Below are 18,465 nucleotides of genomic sequence, written 5' to 3'. Positions count from 1 at the left end.
GTTCTGCTCCCTGGTTTCCCACAGGCATCTGGCTGGCCACTGTGAGAACGGGATGCTGGAATAGATGGGCCTTTGGCCTGATACAGCAAGCTATTGTTATGTTCTTAGCTGGTAGAATCTTATAAGCCAGTTCCAGAATCTTGCCATTTCCTGACAAAGTCCACTGATGTTTGAAGGGGTGCTTTGAGATCTTGAGAAAAGAAGGCTTAAGGAAGGACAACAGGCTGTTGAGTGTTTATTTACAGAGGGAACAAAAGGGCTTCAAAACTCTGCTGTGAAAAGCTTGAATTCACAGTCGTCACGCAGGAGGGGAAGAGAATAGTTGCGATACAGAGCACATATACCTGTGATGATGCACTTACATTTTTATTACTTGAATCAGAATTTTTGCTTGACATGAACCATCTCTCTAACACATCACAGAACATAAAATATTATTTCTGTTTCTGGGGTGGTAGCAGAAAATCACATGTACTGACAAAACCCTGTTTACTTGGTCCTCCATTTTCCTGAAGCAAGGCCAGCATCTAATTCCCACCAAGCCTCCAAATCCATAGATCAATTATTGAGCCTGCCTGTCTTGCAGAAATCTGGGGGAAATCCAGGTTGTCAGTTAACACTAAGGTCGCCATCTCCCACTGATCTCAGGAGGCATTGAGCATCCCCTCACATCTCAACAGGTAACACAAGAGTTACCTGCCGAATGCGACTTGGGTTCTGACTGGTGACTGCAATGGCAGCTGTCACTCAAACCAACGTGGGTGAGAGAGTCCTTAAAAGTGAACTGTGGGATGCAAGCCTTTGGCCCACTGGTCTCGCTGCTAGCCTCTGGGTCCCCTATTTATCACTGACCATCAGGAAATGTGCAGCTCATTGTCCTTGCTGCTTTACTCTTAGAGAGTAAAGAGTCCAGAATGTTGTATTGTAAATAAACAGCTTGGGATCAATCAGATTTGAGCCACAGAGCTCCTTTTGCTTCAGAGTTTTGATTTGTCCACTCACATCCTCCTTTCTCTTTTATTCTTAATAAAACTGCATGTGATTTTGGTTACTGGGGGTCTCTTAAAGAATTCAATGCAGTTTGGTTTTTTAAAGGTTCTTGCTGTTATCACTGTGTCTTGACTCGTGGGAACCCACCTACACTTCATCATCATCATCATCATCATCATCATTACTTTTGAGGGCGGCTTTCATCTCTGTTCTATTGTCACTGCTCTATTTCACACCCCCAACCTGGCTGAATGTGTCCTTGAACTCTGCAAATGCCTGTTGCTTGCCTGGATGGAGGAACCAGAAAGAAGCTAGCCTAGTGTACTAAGGCAACGTTAAAATTTATTGCTCTGCCCACCAGCAGCATGTGGCCCTTGGAAGGTCGTCTAGAGGGAAATATTGTCCTTGGTCTGCAAATTTCCCCCCCATGTATCTCCTTTCTCGGGACGTAATATGACCACTACAGCTGAGTTCATGCACTCTGTAACTACAAAGTCTTGCAGCTCTGTAACATCGTTTTTGTGATGGAGCCTGATGAATTATATGCAAAAATATCCTTCTAGCCCCTGGACCACAGGGGCTGGAGATCAGAGTGAGAATACTTGGCTACTCTCTGATCTTAATACATTCAATCAGCTGTCATGCGCTTGACTCTATATTATGCAACGCTATCCGGCTGCCTGATCCAGGGAAAGCCCCTTTGCCTAAAGATCTCCGTTCCCAAACACACGTCCCTGCTCCTTCCCTTTGCCTTGCCCTCTACATTCATGATGCGTCTTCTCTGGTTCTTTCCCCGCCTTTCCTTAGTCCTCCAGCTATGTTCTCATTCTAGGCCGCACTCGCACATGAATAAGTAACTGTTCCACAGGCAGATATCTCAGTGTTTGCACTTGTCTTTAGAAATCAAAGGCTTCTCTGATTAAATGCCATTACAGTCCGGCGCTCGGATGGATCCAGGGAGATTAATGTGCTTTTGGGCAGCTTTAATGATAATCCCGCTACAGACGGCATTAAGTAAATGTCAGTAACCTGGTTTGAAGGGAGCTTTCACCTCAGGGATCCTTTCCATTTAGAGGAGAGAGGCTCAGCCTGCTTTTTTCAAGGCTGTGTTGCTCTACAAAAGAAAGCCTGCTTAGCACAGATTCCTCTGAGCCCCTCCCAGCAAAAAAAAATATGGCAAGGCTTCTTTCAGGGGAGAGTGAGGTGGCATGCTTGCCATTGTGGGTCCACAGAGAGACTGCAGATCAATGCTAGAACATAGAGGAGGCTCCGTGTTTAATCCCCAGCACACTCAGTGTCTGTTTTTGTTCTTTAAAAAAAGAGAACAAAATAGCACTCAGCAGGGCTGAGAAAGACTTAAGAGACTAACTGCAAGGCAAAGTAGGCATTGCTGGGTGGAAGGGACAATGTTCTGAGCCAGTAAAAGGGACTTTCATATATTTATATGAGGTAGCAAAGCTGAGAAAAACTGAGATCTCTGAAAGCATATGAAATCGCTTTACACAGAGACAAGCACAGCACACCCCACTCTGATTGGCAGTAGCTCTCCAAGACCCCAGGAAGAGTTTTCCCCCAGGCTGAGATCTCTTTGGTTTTTTGGTGATGGACTCAATTGAGGTGTCTTAAAAATAAATGCTATAGACAAAGCATGCAATCTACCACTGAGTGATGGCTGAGGCCCACTTTTATCGATTGGCCACACCACTAACTCTCGCTCTCTCCCCTCTATATATTTATATATTAAGCTTTTTTAAGGGTGTGGGTGTGCATGTGTGGAAAAACAGTACACACATAAATACACACAGGTAGGCTATGCCGTTCACAGACGAACATTCCCCACAAATATTTCCTAAAGAATGTAAGAATATCCCTGCTGGAGGGAGATTGACTCCCTAGAAATTAATAAAACAATGATCAACATCCTATACTCAAAAGAACAATTTTACGAGTATGAAGGGGGAAACTCCAGACTATTAGCAAACAGGTGCAGGGAAAAAATCACTTAAAACAAGAATACACTGCATTACTAAAAAAAGATGGAAACACAACATTCTCCTCCAAAGAAATAAATTAATCATTTGCGGAATTTTACTCTAATCTATACCCCTCCCTGAACCCATCTGAGGAAGAAATCAAAACCGTTTTAGCAGGACTATCTGTGCCAATTTTAACTGCAGAGGAATGAGAATTCATGGACAGTCCTATCACCCCAGAGGAATTAGAGATGGTACTCAAAAATCTGAAACCTCACATAGTCCCAGGCCCAGATGCTTTTCAAAGCAGAATTCTATTAAAAAAATTCAAGGGAACCCTGTTGCCCTACATGACCTGCCTATTTAATGACATGACATCATCCCCAAAACCTGGCCCTCCTCCAAAATAGTCTCTATCCCAAAACCATTCAAAGATAGCCTCATAGTAGAACCATATCGCCCAAACTCACTGATAAATCAGGACTGCAAGATATTCACACCCATCCTGGCTAATCACCTAAAAGCCTTCTTTTACAAACTAATAGCCCCAGACCAAGCTGGCTTTGTCCCTGGCCACAACATAACGGATCCCATCAGGAACTTACATAATCTGATCAAACATAGCAAAACAACTAAAAGCTCCCTGACAATTATATCCCTCGATACACTGAAAGCCTTTGATTGCTTAGAATGGAAATACCTACTAGCAGTATTAACCAGTATGAATTTCTATCACTCTGTACTACAACCCCTCAAACAAATTTACTCCCAAGCCTCAGCTAAATGCAGAATCAACAATATGGACTCCACCACCATCACAATCCAAAAAGACACAAAACAAAACCACTGTCTCCCTTTCTATTCATCCTGGCCCTGGAAGCCTTAGCAATTTGACTCCGGGCAGCCCCTAATATTAAGGGTGTGGAATTAAAATTGAAACAAATAAATTAGGGCTCTTTGCAGACGACCTGATGATCACAACACCAGAACCCATTATAAAAGCAACCACCCTGATAAAAGAATTCAGTACTTTTGCAATGGTATCAGACCTTCAGATGAACTTTGCTAAATCTGAGGCAATGTGCTTCAACACTCCCTCTCATATCCAAAAAGGATTCGCTAACATCACAAAGCTAAAACTCTGCCATACAAAATTCAGATACTTGGGGGTACAAATAACCAGTAACCTTAACAAATTATACCTCCAAAATTGCAAGCCTCTCCAGCGACAAAGCAACAAAGACCAGAGAAGATGGAATAAATCTAACTTTACTCTCTCAGATAAAATAGCCAGGTAAATATCAAGGACCTCTGAATACTGTGAGACAATATGTTCTCCCATGTTGTCAATGAGAGCTTTTGCCTTCCCTGCAACAGTGTCCCCAAGTGAATGGCTCTCCTTGACTGCACAGGAATGAACAGCAAATGTGTATTTGGAATGGAAAGTGCCGCACTCAGGGTCAACACAAAGGTTGGCGCTGGATCTGCTCCCTGGCCCTTGGTGAACTCAATGACAGCAGACACAGAGACCCAAGTCTACTCTTCTCTGCACAGTCCTGCCCCTTCATTTGCATGGCCCCATCAAACAGTTCACATGGTAGGGTTTCTTGGTCACACCAGAATGTGACAGGAATGCTAGGAACTGTTATATACAGTGCATCTAAATGATAGCTTTGGAAGCATAGGAAGGCAATGAGGCAATGGTTCTAAGTACTAATTTCCCTTCATGCTACTGGCAATTAGTGCATTAATGTGATTTGTGTGAGCTTACTTACATCTGTGAGCAATTCCTTCTAGTGGGAAGTAGGAGAATAAAGACATAACCTCTTGGAGGGCAATGAACACATGACTATATCCCCCCCCCCCCGGGATATATTTTGGAATGTCTATAATTGACGCGGAGTGAACTCTGCCACAGAATAAAAAAAAGATGAGAGGAGGGAGCGTCCAGACTCCAGAGACAGGCGGACAGACAGATTAAGTACAATTGATTTTGTGCCGGAGCTCTTTGATAGCTAGTCAACCAAATGGCATTTCGACACTCATCAATAGCACACAGGGGGGAAAGTAGGCAGCAGTGATTCAATCAGAATTCACTGACTTGGAGGAAGGCAAGGATGGCAGGCTGAACCTGCCCGGTTCTTGCAAATAAAGACTAGGTTCCTTTCCCATCGGACACAAACACTTTAATCCCCCAAAAGCCAGCTATGTGCACCCAGCACACAGGAATCATTTCACCAGGCGATGAAATATGACCACATCTGGAACAGACTATGACATCTCTAAGCACACATCTTTCCTTTAGGAAATAAATTAAAAGAAAGAACTGGGACTTATTAACAAAGAATGGAACTATATGTAAAGCTGTGCTGAAACTTCACTCATTTCATTTTGTGGGCCAAAAATAGTGCTTTTGTGGAATGCAGAAAGGGTTCCTACATCTTTTGTTTTTATTGCTATCACATTCTAAATTGTTTAATGTAAAATGTTTAAGGCATGGCCTATAAATACCAGATGGATGGATGGGTAGATAGAAAGACGGACAGATCTGGACAGAGGGAACATTACCTCATTGACATTGATGCAATTCCTCTCCATGTAGGCCTTGTCATTCACCTGCCCACCTTCCATGAACTCCATGAAAAGAACACGCTTTGTTGAGAGCTCCCAATAAATCTTAGGGATCTGAAAAAAGAATACATCTCTCTGAACACCGTGTGATTAAGGGGAACAGAAGAGAAAGTGTATATGCATGAAGTGCCAAGAAGTAGGAGAAATGAGCTCATCCAAGTCCTTGAAGGAAGAACACACAAAACTCTTGACATAAGTAAGCGCTCAGGGCAGGGCCTACCATTTAGCAGAGGGAGGCTGCTACCTCAGGCAGCTGATACAGAGGGAGATAGGAAAGTAATGGTGGACAGAATTCCATGTTCCTTCCAAGCAACCTGCCCTGCATACCTTAAACTAGCCTGCTGCCCTCAAAAGTAGTTGAGGACACTGTCTCATCACCCACATTGAAACAAGAATCAACAGCTAGGCAGCTTGTATGCATGGAAAGGAGGGGTGCCATATTGTCCTTTGCCTCAAGCAGCAAAATGTCTTAGGCCACCTTTGTAAGTTCTCCATCTTGGTCCTGGCACCATCATTTCAGTGTGTGTGTGTTTGAATGTGTCAGAAAGCATATGGTTGGAATGACTGTGAAAGCCAAAGTGTGAGGAAAGAGTTGAAATCTTGGGGTGTCCTTTTAGTCTCTGTGAATGAGGTTTCCTTAATGTATCGGCCCTGTAAAATAAAGGCCAGCATTCTGTTTCTTGTAGGAGCCAGCCAGCAACCTTACAGACCCAAACCTGAATGATGAATAAGAGACACAGTGGAAAGGTCCCAGAATTCTGCAGACTCATGCTTTAGAGGAAAAGCAGAGAATATTGCGTTTTTTCTTTAAGCAGCCCAGAAGCAGAGTCAGTGATTTCTATGCCAGTTCAAGCAAGCTGGATCTTAATGGTTTTCAAATGGAGCAAACTTGCCTAACTTTTCCTCAATGCTATGCTAGCTGAACTAACCTTCGGTAAACATAACATTCTGCTTGCTTAACAGACAGATGCACCTCTCTCCAAACTTAGCTGGGTGAAATCCAGCTAAGTATAATGGTAAGTAAATCCACTGAAAATAGCTGGCTAAAGTCCACTGATCTCAAGTAGTGTTGACATTGGTTATAAGCCTTTGAGCGCTAAGGAAGTATTTCACACAGCACACAGCTAAACTATGGAATCCGCTCCCACAAGAGCAGTGGCAGACCTTGGGGTCTCAAATTTCAGCGGCGCCCTGTGTGATGCCAAAATTCAGTGCCCCCGTGCCTCTCGCACCCTGTTCTAAGTAACAATTATGGCATCCCAAGTGGTGCCCCCAAGGCTCTGCACCCAGTGCAACCAAACTGGCTGTGCTCCCCTAAATTCGCCACTAACAAGAGGCTGTGATGGCCACAACCTTGGATGGTTTTATTAAGATGAGACTCATTCATGGAGGAGAAAGCTACCAGTGGCTACTTATGTCCTACTTCCACAGCTGGAGGCAGTATGCTTCTGAATACCAGTTGCTGGAGGTTGCAGGAGGGGAGAGTCCTGCTGTGTTCAGGTCCTGCTTGTGAGCTTCTGATAGGCATCTAGTTGGCCACCGTGAGAACAGGATGCTGGACCAGATGGACAATGGCCTGATCCAGCAGGTTCTTCTTCTATGTCCTTATGCATAAGTCAGAGCTTGGTAGTAGAGCAAATGCTTTGTGTGCAAAAGATCCCTGGTTCAATCCCTGTAACTTCCAAGTAAGTCACAGGAAATCAATCCCTGTAACTTCCAAGTAAGTCACAGGGAAAATCCTATCTGAAACCCTGAAGAGCCACGGCTAGTCAATGTAAACAATACTGACTGACCAATGGTTTCATTCAATTTAAGGCATTTTTATATGTTCACATACTTATTATACAAGTGTGTCTGGATTCACCTGAGGACATGGCATTATCAAAGACCTGCAAATGTGTGTCTGAACATGTCATGAATCTGCAGCAACCTGTGCACCTAGCATGGTGAATGTGTAACCCTTTTCAAGTTGTTTGACCAAACTGTGGGAGGCAGCAGAAGACAGGAGTGCCTGGCATGCTCTGGTCCATGGGATCACGAAGAGTTGGACATGACTAAACAGAGGGACGCGGGTCTTGCCGATCAGAAGGTCGGCAGTTCGAATCCCCGCAACAGGGTGAGCTCCCGTTGCTCGGTCCCAGCTCCTGCCAGCCTAGGAGTTCGAAAGCATGTCAAAGTGCAAGTAGATAAATAGGTATCGCTCCAGGTAAACGGCGTTTCCATGTGCTGCTCTGGTTCGCCAGAAGTGGCTTAGTTATGCTGGCTACATGCTGTACACCGGCTCCCTCAGACAATAAACCGAGATGAGCACTGCAACCCCAGAGTCATCTGCGACTGGACCTAATGGTCAGGGGTCCCTTTACCTTTATATGACTTAACAACAACAACCTGTTGCATATGTCTGAATTGCTCCCCGTCCAGGGGAGAGCCCACATCTCTTGTTTGTTATGCACAGTGCACACATAGCATTGTTCTGTCAGTAATAAATAATCCTAATCTGTATTTCAGCAGCGTCCCTCTGAGCACAGATGCAACCAGGCTGACAAGACCCATGCACAGGCCTCCAGGCTATCACATCAGCTATTGGCAGGGGGAGTAGTGCCTCATAAATAGGAGGATCCTTGCAAAAATCCTGAGAGATCATTAAGTCCCTTCCTGCATACAGAGCACCATTTTCAGTCGCAGCATCTTCCATTTCATCTGCTTGTCAGGACTCAAGTGAGATCAGACCTGCAAGCAGGCCAATTCATAGGCCAGAGACTCCTGGAGACGGCAGCTGAAGGGGCCAGAGGTAAGCAAGATAGTCTGAGGCAGGCAAGTGGACAAAGCCCAAAGGGAACAACCACATGTCTGAAGGCCCTGAGCCATGCAATGTAATCTGATAAAAGCAAGCAAGAAGCAAAGTTCCAGCAATGCAGGAGAAGAAAAGGCATGGCAAGGTGAGTTTAGATTGGCACAGAGCATAAGGCACCTGGGCCTAGATGCCAGAATCCCTTTCTTTGAGTCTTACACTGCCTTCCATAAACCTATGTGTTAACTGATCTTCATTCCTGGTCTTTCTATCAGGTGCATCTAAGAGCTGTCTCCCAACCAGTGTTGGCCAATTACTGATTGCCTCCCCCTGGTGTTTTTCATCTTTTTACTGTGGTTTTCCAATCACAGCACCAGTTGGGTAAAGAACAGGAAGTAGAACATTGAGAGAGAGAGAGATGTCTCAACTGCTTTGCTCTGCTTCCTGGAACTTATTTATGAAGTGAAAGAATGAATGAACAAAATCTTAGTGAATTTAATGCTCCTTACTCCCAGGTAAATGTGTACAAGATTGTAGGCTGAATCCTATACACCAGGGTTGGCTACCTATAGCTCTCCAGAAGTTTAGGACTACAACTCCAATCATCCCTCACCATCAGTCATGCTGCCTGAGGCTGGTGGGAGCTAGACTCTAACAACATCAGGTGAGCCAAAGGTTAGTTACTCCAACTATACACATACACTTGCCTGTTAAAATAATCAGGTACGTTTGGGATTGAGAGAACTATATTTCAATGCCCCACTCCAACTTCTTTTTCATGCAGAGTGGGGAGCCTCTGCCCTGGAAAAAAACATAGCTCCAAAATTACAGAAATTTCCATTTCTGTGCCACTGCTCCTTATTCTGGGTTTGCAAACTCACTTTCTCAAGGGCTACAGAACTACAGCACTTTTCACCTTCTCTCAGACTATAGCACATTGCAGAATACTTGCTGAAGCCATGCATTCAAAATGAAAGGGAGGTACCTAAAGCTGTAGCCCTGTTCAGAAGAAGAGCCTGCTGGATCAGGCCAATGCCCCATCTGTCCTCCCAGATGCCCATGGTTAACAAGCAAGCAGGATTTGAGCACAAGAGAACTGGCCTCTCTGTGGTTTCCGGCAACTGGTATTCAGCAGCATTGCTGCCTCCAACTGTGGAGGCAGAGCATAGCAATTGTGGCTAGTTGCCATTGATAGCACACTGATTCCCAGCTTCCCCAGCCCCTGCTGTTACCATGCACTGGCTCTTAAACCCACTGATCCCAAAGCCTGTAGCTTATTTTAACCCTGCGTCAACATTTATCCCCATTCCAAAATTTACAGCAGCAGTCAATGGTCCTTATTAAGCTGCGCATAAGTCTCACTCGCACAAAGTCATAGTCCTTGGCAAGCTTAAATGATGCACAGACATTTGGCCCTAATGCTTGCACATGGAAACAATTTATCTCTGGCTTTACAAGCTCAACTGGGTTCATGGAAAGAAATCCACTTCCCTGCTGTGCTATGGGTGTTGCTGTTGGTTTTCTTTAACTCTGGGGGTAGGGGGAATTACCAGGAAACAACTCCCTTGTTGCCTTTGGGGTTGATGAAAACGTCTTGGAATCGACGGGTTGGACAGGGGAAATCTATTATTTAGCCATTTTTGCAGCAATTTGTTATTATTCCCTGAATCGATATTGCAGTGGCTCTTTAACCCAGAGAGGATGTGATTGGCTGTCTCCATGGGGATTTGCTCCACACTCTCTTACTTGTTACAGCAGCAGCAGAGCTGCTCTCCAAGGCGCAACACTCTTGATAAACATTCGCTTAGAACAAGGCATCAGCCTTTGGCCTTTTGTGCCCTTTTAAGGCCTGTTTGCTTAGCATTACACATGGAAGAATCATTGCAGAGTGTTGCTGCGTTGCAATCAAATTTTGAAAGAGCTGGCATCTGTTTGGCCACCATGAGAACAGAACGTTGGACTAGATGGGCCAGCAACCTGATTCATCAGGCTCCTCTTACATTCATGGGGCTCTGAATGCATGAGCAAGGCTTTTGCCTAATGTTTTTTGAGAGAAACAAATGGGTAGCAGCAAATTGCACAAGTGCTTATGTAGGCAAAGACATACCTGCATAAGTGTGCCTGTATGCAATATCCAGGTATGTGTACATGTGTCAATGAATGTACACAAAAGCAGAGGGGGCACACACACAGCACAGAGGGAGCAGCCTGGCTCATGTGACGTAGGAGCTGCAACATTGCTCCTGTGCAGGGGCCTACAATCGTTTATGAAGGCATGAACCTGGCAAGTGCACAGACCACTATAGGTCTATGTGCAGGAGCAATGTGGCAGCATCAGTATATGAGCACTCTACAAAGTTGGCCATTTCTCAGCAATGGCAGCTGAGGAATTCAGCCCCTATCTTCACACATACAAATCTATGTATTGGCTTATACCTATGGTAGCAGTATTAGTGTGCACATGGCAACCTGTGTGATTGCACCTAGATTGCTATAGGGGAGTGAGTGTTTATATATATATATATATATATGCACACAGATAAGAAGAGTCCCAGTGGGTCAGAGCAAAGGCCCATTTAGTCTCACAGCAGTCAGCCAAAGGCTGATGATGTGGATGATTTAATCTCTATACCCCTGACATGCCAAAATGGCTTCTAAGCCATTTGCAACAATAAAACTAGGATGCCAAAATGGCAGGCCCAAAACCAGAACATGAATGGGACAGCACTCTCCCAACTTGCAATTTCCAGCAACTGCTATTCAAATGCCTACCTCATGAGAAATTATTAAGGAATACAACCCCTGCTCTTACTTTTATTTCAGTCCCTTTCCATTGTTGTGAGGAAATAATGAAAGGGGACTTCTGACGGCTTAGTACAGTAGTACCTCTGGTTATGAACGCTTCAGGTTACGAGCTCTGCTAATCTGGAAGTAGCTGCTCCTGGTTGTGAACTTTGCCCCAGGATGCGAATGGAAATTGCGCGGCAGAGGCGCGTTCTCAGCAGGAGGCCCCATTAGCGAAAGTGTGCCTCAGGATAAGAACAGTTTTAGCTTAAGAACGGACCTCCGGAACAAATTAAGTTCGTAACCAGAGGTACCACTGTAGTTGATAAGAATAAATTCAGAGTGGGGGAAGCGGGACTTGAAATCTGTCCTAAGGAGCAACAACAACCCCTAAGATGATTATTAGGTTCGATTCCCTACCTTTCAACCCTGCAAAGAAATCTTGAACTGTTCAGAATGGTGGATCCCCACCCTCACCCCCAGCTGATCCTGGCAATGCACACCAAAGCAGATCAGGCCACTGTCAATGCCAGCCATGCAACTAGCTTTCTGCTGAAAAGAGCAAAAAGGATATTTGCTTCTCGTAGGACCTCCTTCCCCCTCTGGTTTAGAACTATAAAAATAAAAGTAGTACTAAACCAAGGGTTCAGGAAACTTCCAAGGAAGCATGCCCTTAGCCACATGACCAACTGTGGCATCAGACATTATTTCATTACAGTGCCAAGCGGTAGCCTCAGCAAAGCAGCAGCAGCAGGATAGGGGTGTCTCCATTTTCCAAGCAGTGCTGCAGGTTGTTGTTGTTGTTGTTTTAAACTCATTCTGAGTTCTAACAAAATGGTTATGATGTTCCTTCCTAGTATCCACACTGCCAGGCTTATAACGTCAGGTCCTGACACTGATTCTGAATTGCTGGCTGCCACCCCAGAATGCTCTCAGCCTGAATATTTAGGCAACAGTCAGGCAATTCAAGAGAATGTTCTGTGCATCAAGAGGCCACCCAGTGCTCTAGAACTCCGTTTTCCTGGAGGACAGAGTTTACGTGGAGCTGTTGTGCCAAGGCTGAAATAATCGTTCAGCACAGAAATTACTGAGCTGTGCAAAGTATAGTGTCCCAGCTGTGTTCTTTGCCATTTCTGCTGAGGCGCCCAAAACTAGTCATTAAAAATTACTACCTCTTTCTTCCTCCAGGCAGTGCCTGCAGGACCAATGTAACACACACACACACACACCCTTCCCTGCTATTCTGGTGAGGGCCAATGATATCCCTACAAGATCCAATTCAGCAGCATCAGCAGAATTACATTCACTTTCGATACCCCACCCACACACCCCCAATAGCAATTTAATAACAACACTGCCCCTGCTGAATGCCAGTCTTACGCTCACTTGGACGCTCATAAGATTGCATGCAGATTGCATGTGCACACATTACCTTTAGAAAATCAAACTTTCTGAGCATGTGGGCCACCTTCTCAGCATTCCTCCCTTCGTTCAGGAAGTCCAGCTCAAGAGGCAAGTTCTTTTTAGATTCTTCAACTAGCCACATGAATTCAAAGTCTGGGAAGATCTGCTTCACGGCCGAGACAAGGACCTGGAACCAAGTAGTCACATCGTAAGTTTCCGAAAGGTTCCTAAACTACATTGCAGTAGAAGCCAACACTGAAGGCCAAGCTAGGTGATGATTCTCTCAGCGACAGGGGTGTGCATGTGAAGGGGGCTTAAGCCACAGTTTACCTCCCTGAGCACTATTCTCCTCTCCGGTGAGCTCCAATGACAGAAGTGGCTTCAGGTGACTGGAAACGTGGTGCCTAAGCTGTGCAAAAAGCTCTAGTTTGGAAACAGCCCATCTAATAAAAATGATGATTGATGGAGTAAAGGTGGATAAAAAAACAGGTATGTGGATTTACTATTGTGTTTTAATGCACAGTTGGGGAATTTCAGGCCCAGGGCCCAAATGTGGCCTTCAAGGCTGCTATGTTTGACCCTTGAAAGTTTCTCCAGGCCATAGCCCTCGCTGGCCCTGCACCACACCCTGAGTGTTTTCACCTGGATGAAAACTCTGATAATGCCCCTTCCTTAACTGGATGGAAGACATGGAGACATGTGTCGAATGTGTGTAGAAACTAGCCTTCTGTTCAAAGGAAACATTTATATTCATTGCTCCACTTCTGTTTCCTCTTCCCTCCACCCCTAATCTTCTCCAAAGGTTTTCCCTACCCTCTAGAGCCGATTATAAGGGTCTACAGGGCAGAGGAGATGGGGGAAAGTTCTGTTCTGCTAGCATGCATCTTTTCAGCTAGCGGAACAGGACCATCAGGACCAAACAGGACCCTGTATCTGTATTGGCTTTGGAATTGTTTTTATTGTTGATGTGTTTGTTGATGTTTTTACTGTTAATCGCTTTGGGATGTCTTGTGGGAAATGATTTATACGTGAATGAAATCAATCAATAAAATTATTTTCTGAGAAATGTTAGCCAAGTGCTAACTTCTACCCATGTTATTTCTCTTTCCGCAGAATCTGGAAAAAAATCTGGAGCCTAGCTTAGCTTAGTCAGTAGAGCATGAGACTCTTAATCTCAGGGCCATGGGTTCAAGCCCCATGCTGGGCAAAAGATTCCTGCATTGCCGGGGGCTGGACTAGATGACCCTTGTGGTCCCTTCTGACTGTGCTTCCATGATTCTCATGCATGTAACAAACTAAAGACAACCCTCAGTGAAGCAAAAGGAAGCATGGTGCTGGCAGAGTTCTGAAGATCCAGCCCAGCTTTTGAGCCTGCCTGTGCCAAAGGTGACACACATCCGTTTTGTAATGGAGGCAAATACATGAATGTAGCCATTTACCTCCATCAGCAGAATATCCTTTGAACTCTGTGTTTGAACCTTCGGGTGCTGGACTTTCACTGCAACGGTCCTCCCATCGTGCAGCACAGCCTTGTGGACTTGGGCCAGGGATGCCGCCCCCAATGGAGCATCTTCAAAACTTATAAACAACTCATTAATCTGCAAGGGGAAGAAAGAAGGGAAGCTGTCAGCCTCCTAAGAAACAGCCCGCAGGTATGCTTCGGATGCAGAGAGACATTAATTACCATAGACAGACGGAGAGCCCTGACAGCCTGGGGACTGCAACCCAAGCTTCCTGTTCTCTCAGTATATTTCAGCCAGAAAAGGTGTGTGCCTTTTCAACAGGCAAGCTCCTCCGCGAAAGTGGGAAGTCAGTCTGGGTAGGGTTGTCAGCTTTTTGCTCTGGCAGTGCTCCTGCGCTTTCAGCAGCTGCATGCCAGGAAAAGAACGATAGTACGCGAAGCTTTTCCTGTCACAGCAGCTTCATAATGGGGTAAGGTGTAACTACTGAATTCCTTCCTGACAGGTAGCAGGTAAAATCACAGGGAATGATTTAACAGGCAGAAGCTACACTGCATTTAGAGTAGCCATGTGAAGAGGTCCACAAAAGTTACTGAAGAGGGGAAGCCCCATCCTCTTGCCTTCTAGCCTCTTGTTAGGCTAGCGAAAGAAGGGGGCTGGCAACGGAGGAACAGAGCACACCATCTCTCTTCTGACAGCCCTCTGCATTTCCATGCTGTTTGTGAGGTGGGGGGGGGGTCTCCTTTCTTCACAGCCAGCACAAAACCCAAGCCAGCTTCTTGGAGAAGCTCAGCGGTGGAGCATGAACTTTGCATGCAGAAAGATCCTGGTTCAATCCTCAGCATGTCCAAGTAAAAGTGGGAATCTCCTGAGTCTGAAACCCTGTAGAGCCACTGCTAGTCAAGGTAGGCAGTACAGAGGAGGGGGACCACAGGTATGATTTGATACATGGCAACTTCCTAATTACTATAATTTATTCTATACTAATTCTACCTTTCCTCCAGGAAACTTCTGGTGACATACACTCCCCCAATTTTGTCTTTGCAACAACCCTGTGAAGTAGATGGGGCGGAGGCATTGAGTGGCCCAAGTCCACCCAGTGAGCATTATGGCCGAGTGGGGGGTCTGAACCCTTGTCTCCCCCTGTCTAACACTTGAACCACTACACCACACTGGCTCTCATCTCATCATGGCTGCAACTGACTTGGTACAAGGCACCTTCTGATTTTCCTCCAAGCCAATGTTCCTCAAATTTGGGTCCCCAGCTGCTGTTGGACTACAAGTCCCATCATCCCTGATCACTGGTCCTACTACGTAGGGATGATGGGAGTTGTAGTCCAAAAGCAACAGGGGCCCAGCTTTCAGAAACACTGCGTGTAAGCTGACAGAGAAGGGAATCTGTCTCTCCCCCACTACCCCTCTGGCCTGCATGGAATCCCTGGCCATCTGTGGCTACCAGGTGAACTGTTAAATACAAGGCTGCATAGGAAGGAAGCAAAACTGGATCAGTCAGATAAAGTTTGCAGGTGTGAATGGAGGCTTATCAGACACCAGTGGGGTTCCAGTGCAGAAGCTGCCCTTCAGAGATATTATTGTATAGCTGGGGAAACCTTCCAGGGTCATCTTGCCTCCCCTCCACAAGGCCAACCCAATGTTAAAGCAAAAATGGCCAATAGAGTTGGCTTAGAAGAAGACCGCCTGCTCCCTGCTTACACAAGACACAAATCTCACCAGGGCCAGCAGTCAAGGAACACATAATTTATGCAGAAATGGGGAAAAAAAGAAAACAAGTGGAATGCTGGTGCATTTTTATATCCCACTTTTTTACACAGTAATTAAAGACGGGAGCTGCGGCAAGCCGGCAATTAAATATGAATAAAACACTTTTAAGCAGAGCCTACATGCAAAGCATTCAACAGAAATCTTTTGTGTTGATGAAGCTGCGGGGGGAGGGGAGAGAGAAACACCATCTCTGAAGGAGGCCTACATGCCTACATGCAGCTGCTGACAGCGACTTCCCCTCCCCTCACACACCGCTGCCTCTCTTTCCCCATCGCCCCCACCCCCACCCCTGCTTCTTTTACAATAACTATTACCAGCAACAAACTGGCACATTTGCAGCAATTAGATTCAAACGGAGTCTCAACCGCCTCCAGTAATTCACAGGCAAGGCGCCTTTTATTTATTTATTTTATTCCTCCGGCGGCAAAATCAATTAAGTAGAACAACCACATTTGAAAACGACTAGTTATGTGTTTTTTAATTACAGCAGATCCATGATTCAAACCTTTTGACATTCTTGCCTTCAGAAAGGAATTTCTTTCCCCTCAAACAGTTTACTAGATGTTGTTTCTTCTCCTTCTCCTTCTTTTTCACTTTCAGATTTATTCATTTCCTCACCAACACCGCCAAAGCAAATGATTGATTCTGCAGAGAGTCAGATCGTGGCTTGAGGGAACTACTCACGTGGGCAGGGTGCTGTTTAGGCGGGTAAAAGCCACAAATGACTTTTACCTACACCTGAAACCCCTACACTTGAGTAAAGGGTCCTGCCTCAAATGTAAAGCAGAGAGTATTCCACACATTTGTTGTCACACTGGGCTGTATCCAATGTTAGTCCTACTCAGAGTAGACACTTTGGATGATATCCAGCTAAGTTCTACTCATAGACCACTGAAATTAATGAACCTAAGTTAGTCATGCCCCTTAATGTCAATGGGTCTACTCTAGCATTGGATACAACCCAGTGAAATGAATGGACCTGCCTAACTTAGGTATATCAATTTCAGCGGGTTTACTATGAGTAGAAATTAGTTGGCTACAACCCAACACTTGGGTACAACACTCTGAAAATCTCAGCTTGCTTCCTTTTCTTTTTAAACTAAGCCTCTAGCCCATAGGTTTACAGAGGTGAATTTGAAAAGCATACAGGCTGTAATGAAGTAAAACAAAATGGTGAACAGAGCATCCACCGGGCATGGATAAATGGAATGTAGGTACTTCCATGGCTTCTTCTACCTCCCCATAACTCCTAAATTATATACTCAATTTGCATAGGGCATTCAGCACACACAGAAATCTTTTTGAATGTCTGTACTACCAGAGAACACTAGCTGCCTCCACTGTGCATTCTCCTCAATATTACTTTGGCACAACAGCTTCCATTTTGTCTGGAAGTGATGAGTGGAGAGATCTAGCAAGCTAAGGCCAGATGAAGTTTCCCGCCAAAACCCTCCATTACGATTGCTGGCGCTCGGTCTTCTTCCAGTTCCTAATCTAATCAAAGCAACACATTGGGCTTGTTTGCATTTCACTTTAAACCAAAGTTAAACATATGGTCTAGAGGTGAAAGCAGAGCATGCTAGGTAAAATCACAGGCGCTTTAGTCCTCCCTGCTCTTGCTGTGAACTAAGCCCGCACGGCCATTAAGTGGGGTGAAGCCATGGCCTCAGGCAGCGGATGTCCCTGAGGTGGGGCCCCAGAGGGTCTCCACCTGCCCTGCCACCTCCACCACCAGCAGAAAAGCATCATCAGCCTCACAGAGTGTGTAATATCTCACCTGAAACCGGTGAGGTCTCACCTGAAACTGATGCCAATGCTGGCATCACTTCTCCACTGGCAGCAGAGGCAGCAGGCAGGGTGGCCCAGGCGGTGGCTTCAAGTGGCAAAACAGGACATGCCACCCTTGTCACACCTGAGCCTGGGTTTATTTCTCTCCAAACAAACCATGAGCTGTTACCACTATTTGTCCTTGGCTTAAAACGTGTTGCTTGTTTGAGGCAAACAAACCACGAGCCCAAGTTTGGACATAATGTCATGGTTTGCCTCAGCATTACGTGTAAACGGAGCCAGTAGTGACAACTTCACTACAGTGATAGACCATAAGGAAAGTAAGCATAGGAAAGCCAGGAAAGGAAAGAGCTCAGGCACCAAACAGGATTGGTGGAGTCTCCAGGAACTGAAGAATGGTGGGGAAGGGGAAGATATAGAAGCTACATGAACAGGTGTGCTGCTGAGATAACACAGCAGTGTGAGCTGCAAGACCCCAGCAGAGCAAATCATTCTCTCTCACTCTCATATACTGTCTATATATTCCAACACTCCCCAGTGCACCAGCTTCATAATGCGGGCCACTGCTTTTTTCTTTGCCACAGTATGGGCTTCCTTCCATATCCTTGCCCTCACCCCATTTCTGCAACGCAGAAGTACTTGAGATAGCCTGGAAAGCATGGTCTCAAACTCTTTAAAACTGTATATTGCTCCACCAGAAGCCACAGCTCCAACACAACAGGGAGGAGGAGGAATGTATAAAGCCCACCTCCCCCTAAATCAGGGGCAACGCTTCTGCCCTGTGACACAGAGCCTAAGACCCTGGAGAGCGGCTGATGAACGGAATAGACAATATTGGACTATATCTGGAGTGTGGGGGCTC

The 18,465-nt window shown here is 45.5% G+C and overlaps 1 protein-coding gene across 4 annotated transcripts in view; it reads right to left on the bottom strand.

Moving 5' to 3' along the window:
• The window catches only part of ADCK1 (aarF domain containing kinase 1), a 108,049-nt gene that overhangs the window by 13,777 nt on the left and 75,807 nt on the right, over positions 1-18,465 (bottom strand). For 3 of the 4 annotated variants that reach the window (XM_083448394.1, XM_083448395.1, XM_083448397.1), the window contains 3 exons: positions 14,013-14,171; positions 12,602-12,760; positions 5,532-5,648 (listed from right to left, as the gene is read on the bottom strand). In XM_083448394.1, coding sequence (XP_083304520.1) covers positions 5,532-5,648; positions 12,602-12,760; positions 14,013-14,171 — 435 coding nt within the window. The remainder of the gene's footprint in view (positions 1-5,531; positions 5,649-12,601; positions 12,761-14,012; positions 14,172-18,465) is intronic. The other variant, XM_083448396.1, reaches the window with a different exon arrangement.

This window comes from Podarcis tiliguerta (assembly GCF_965153285.1).
Source record: "Podarcis tiliguerta genome assembly, chromosome: 1".
Taxonomy (NCBI): domain Eukaryota; kingdom Metazoa; phylum Chordata; class Lepidosauria; order Squamata; family Lacertidae; genus Podarcis; species Podarcis tiliguerta.
The sequence above is the reverse complement of the archived record's forward strand: the minus strand, read 5'-3'. Positions and strand labels throughout refer to the sequence as shown.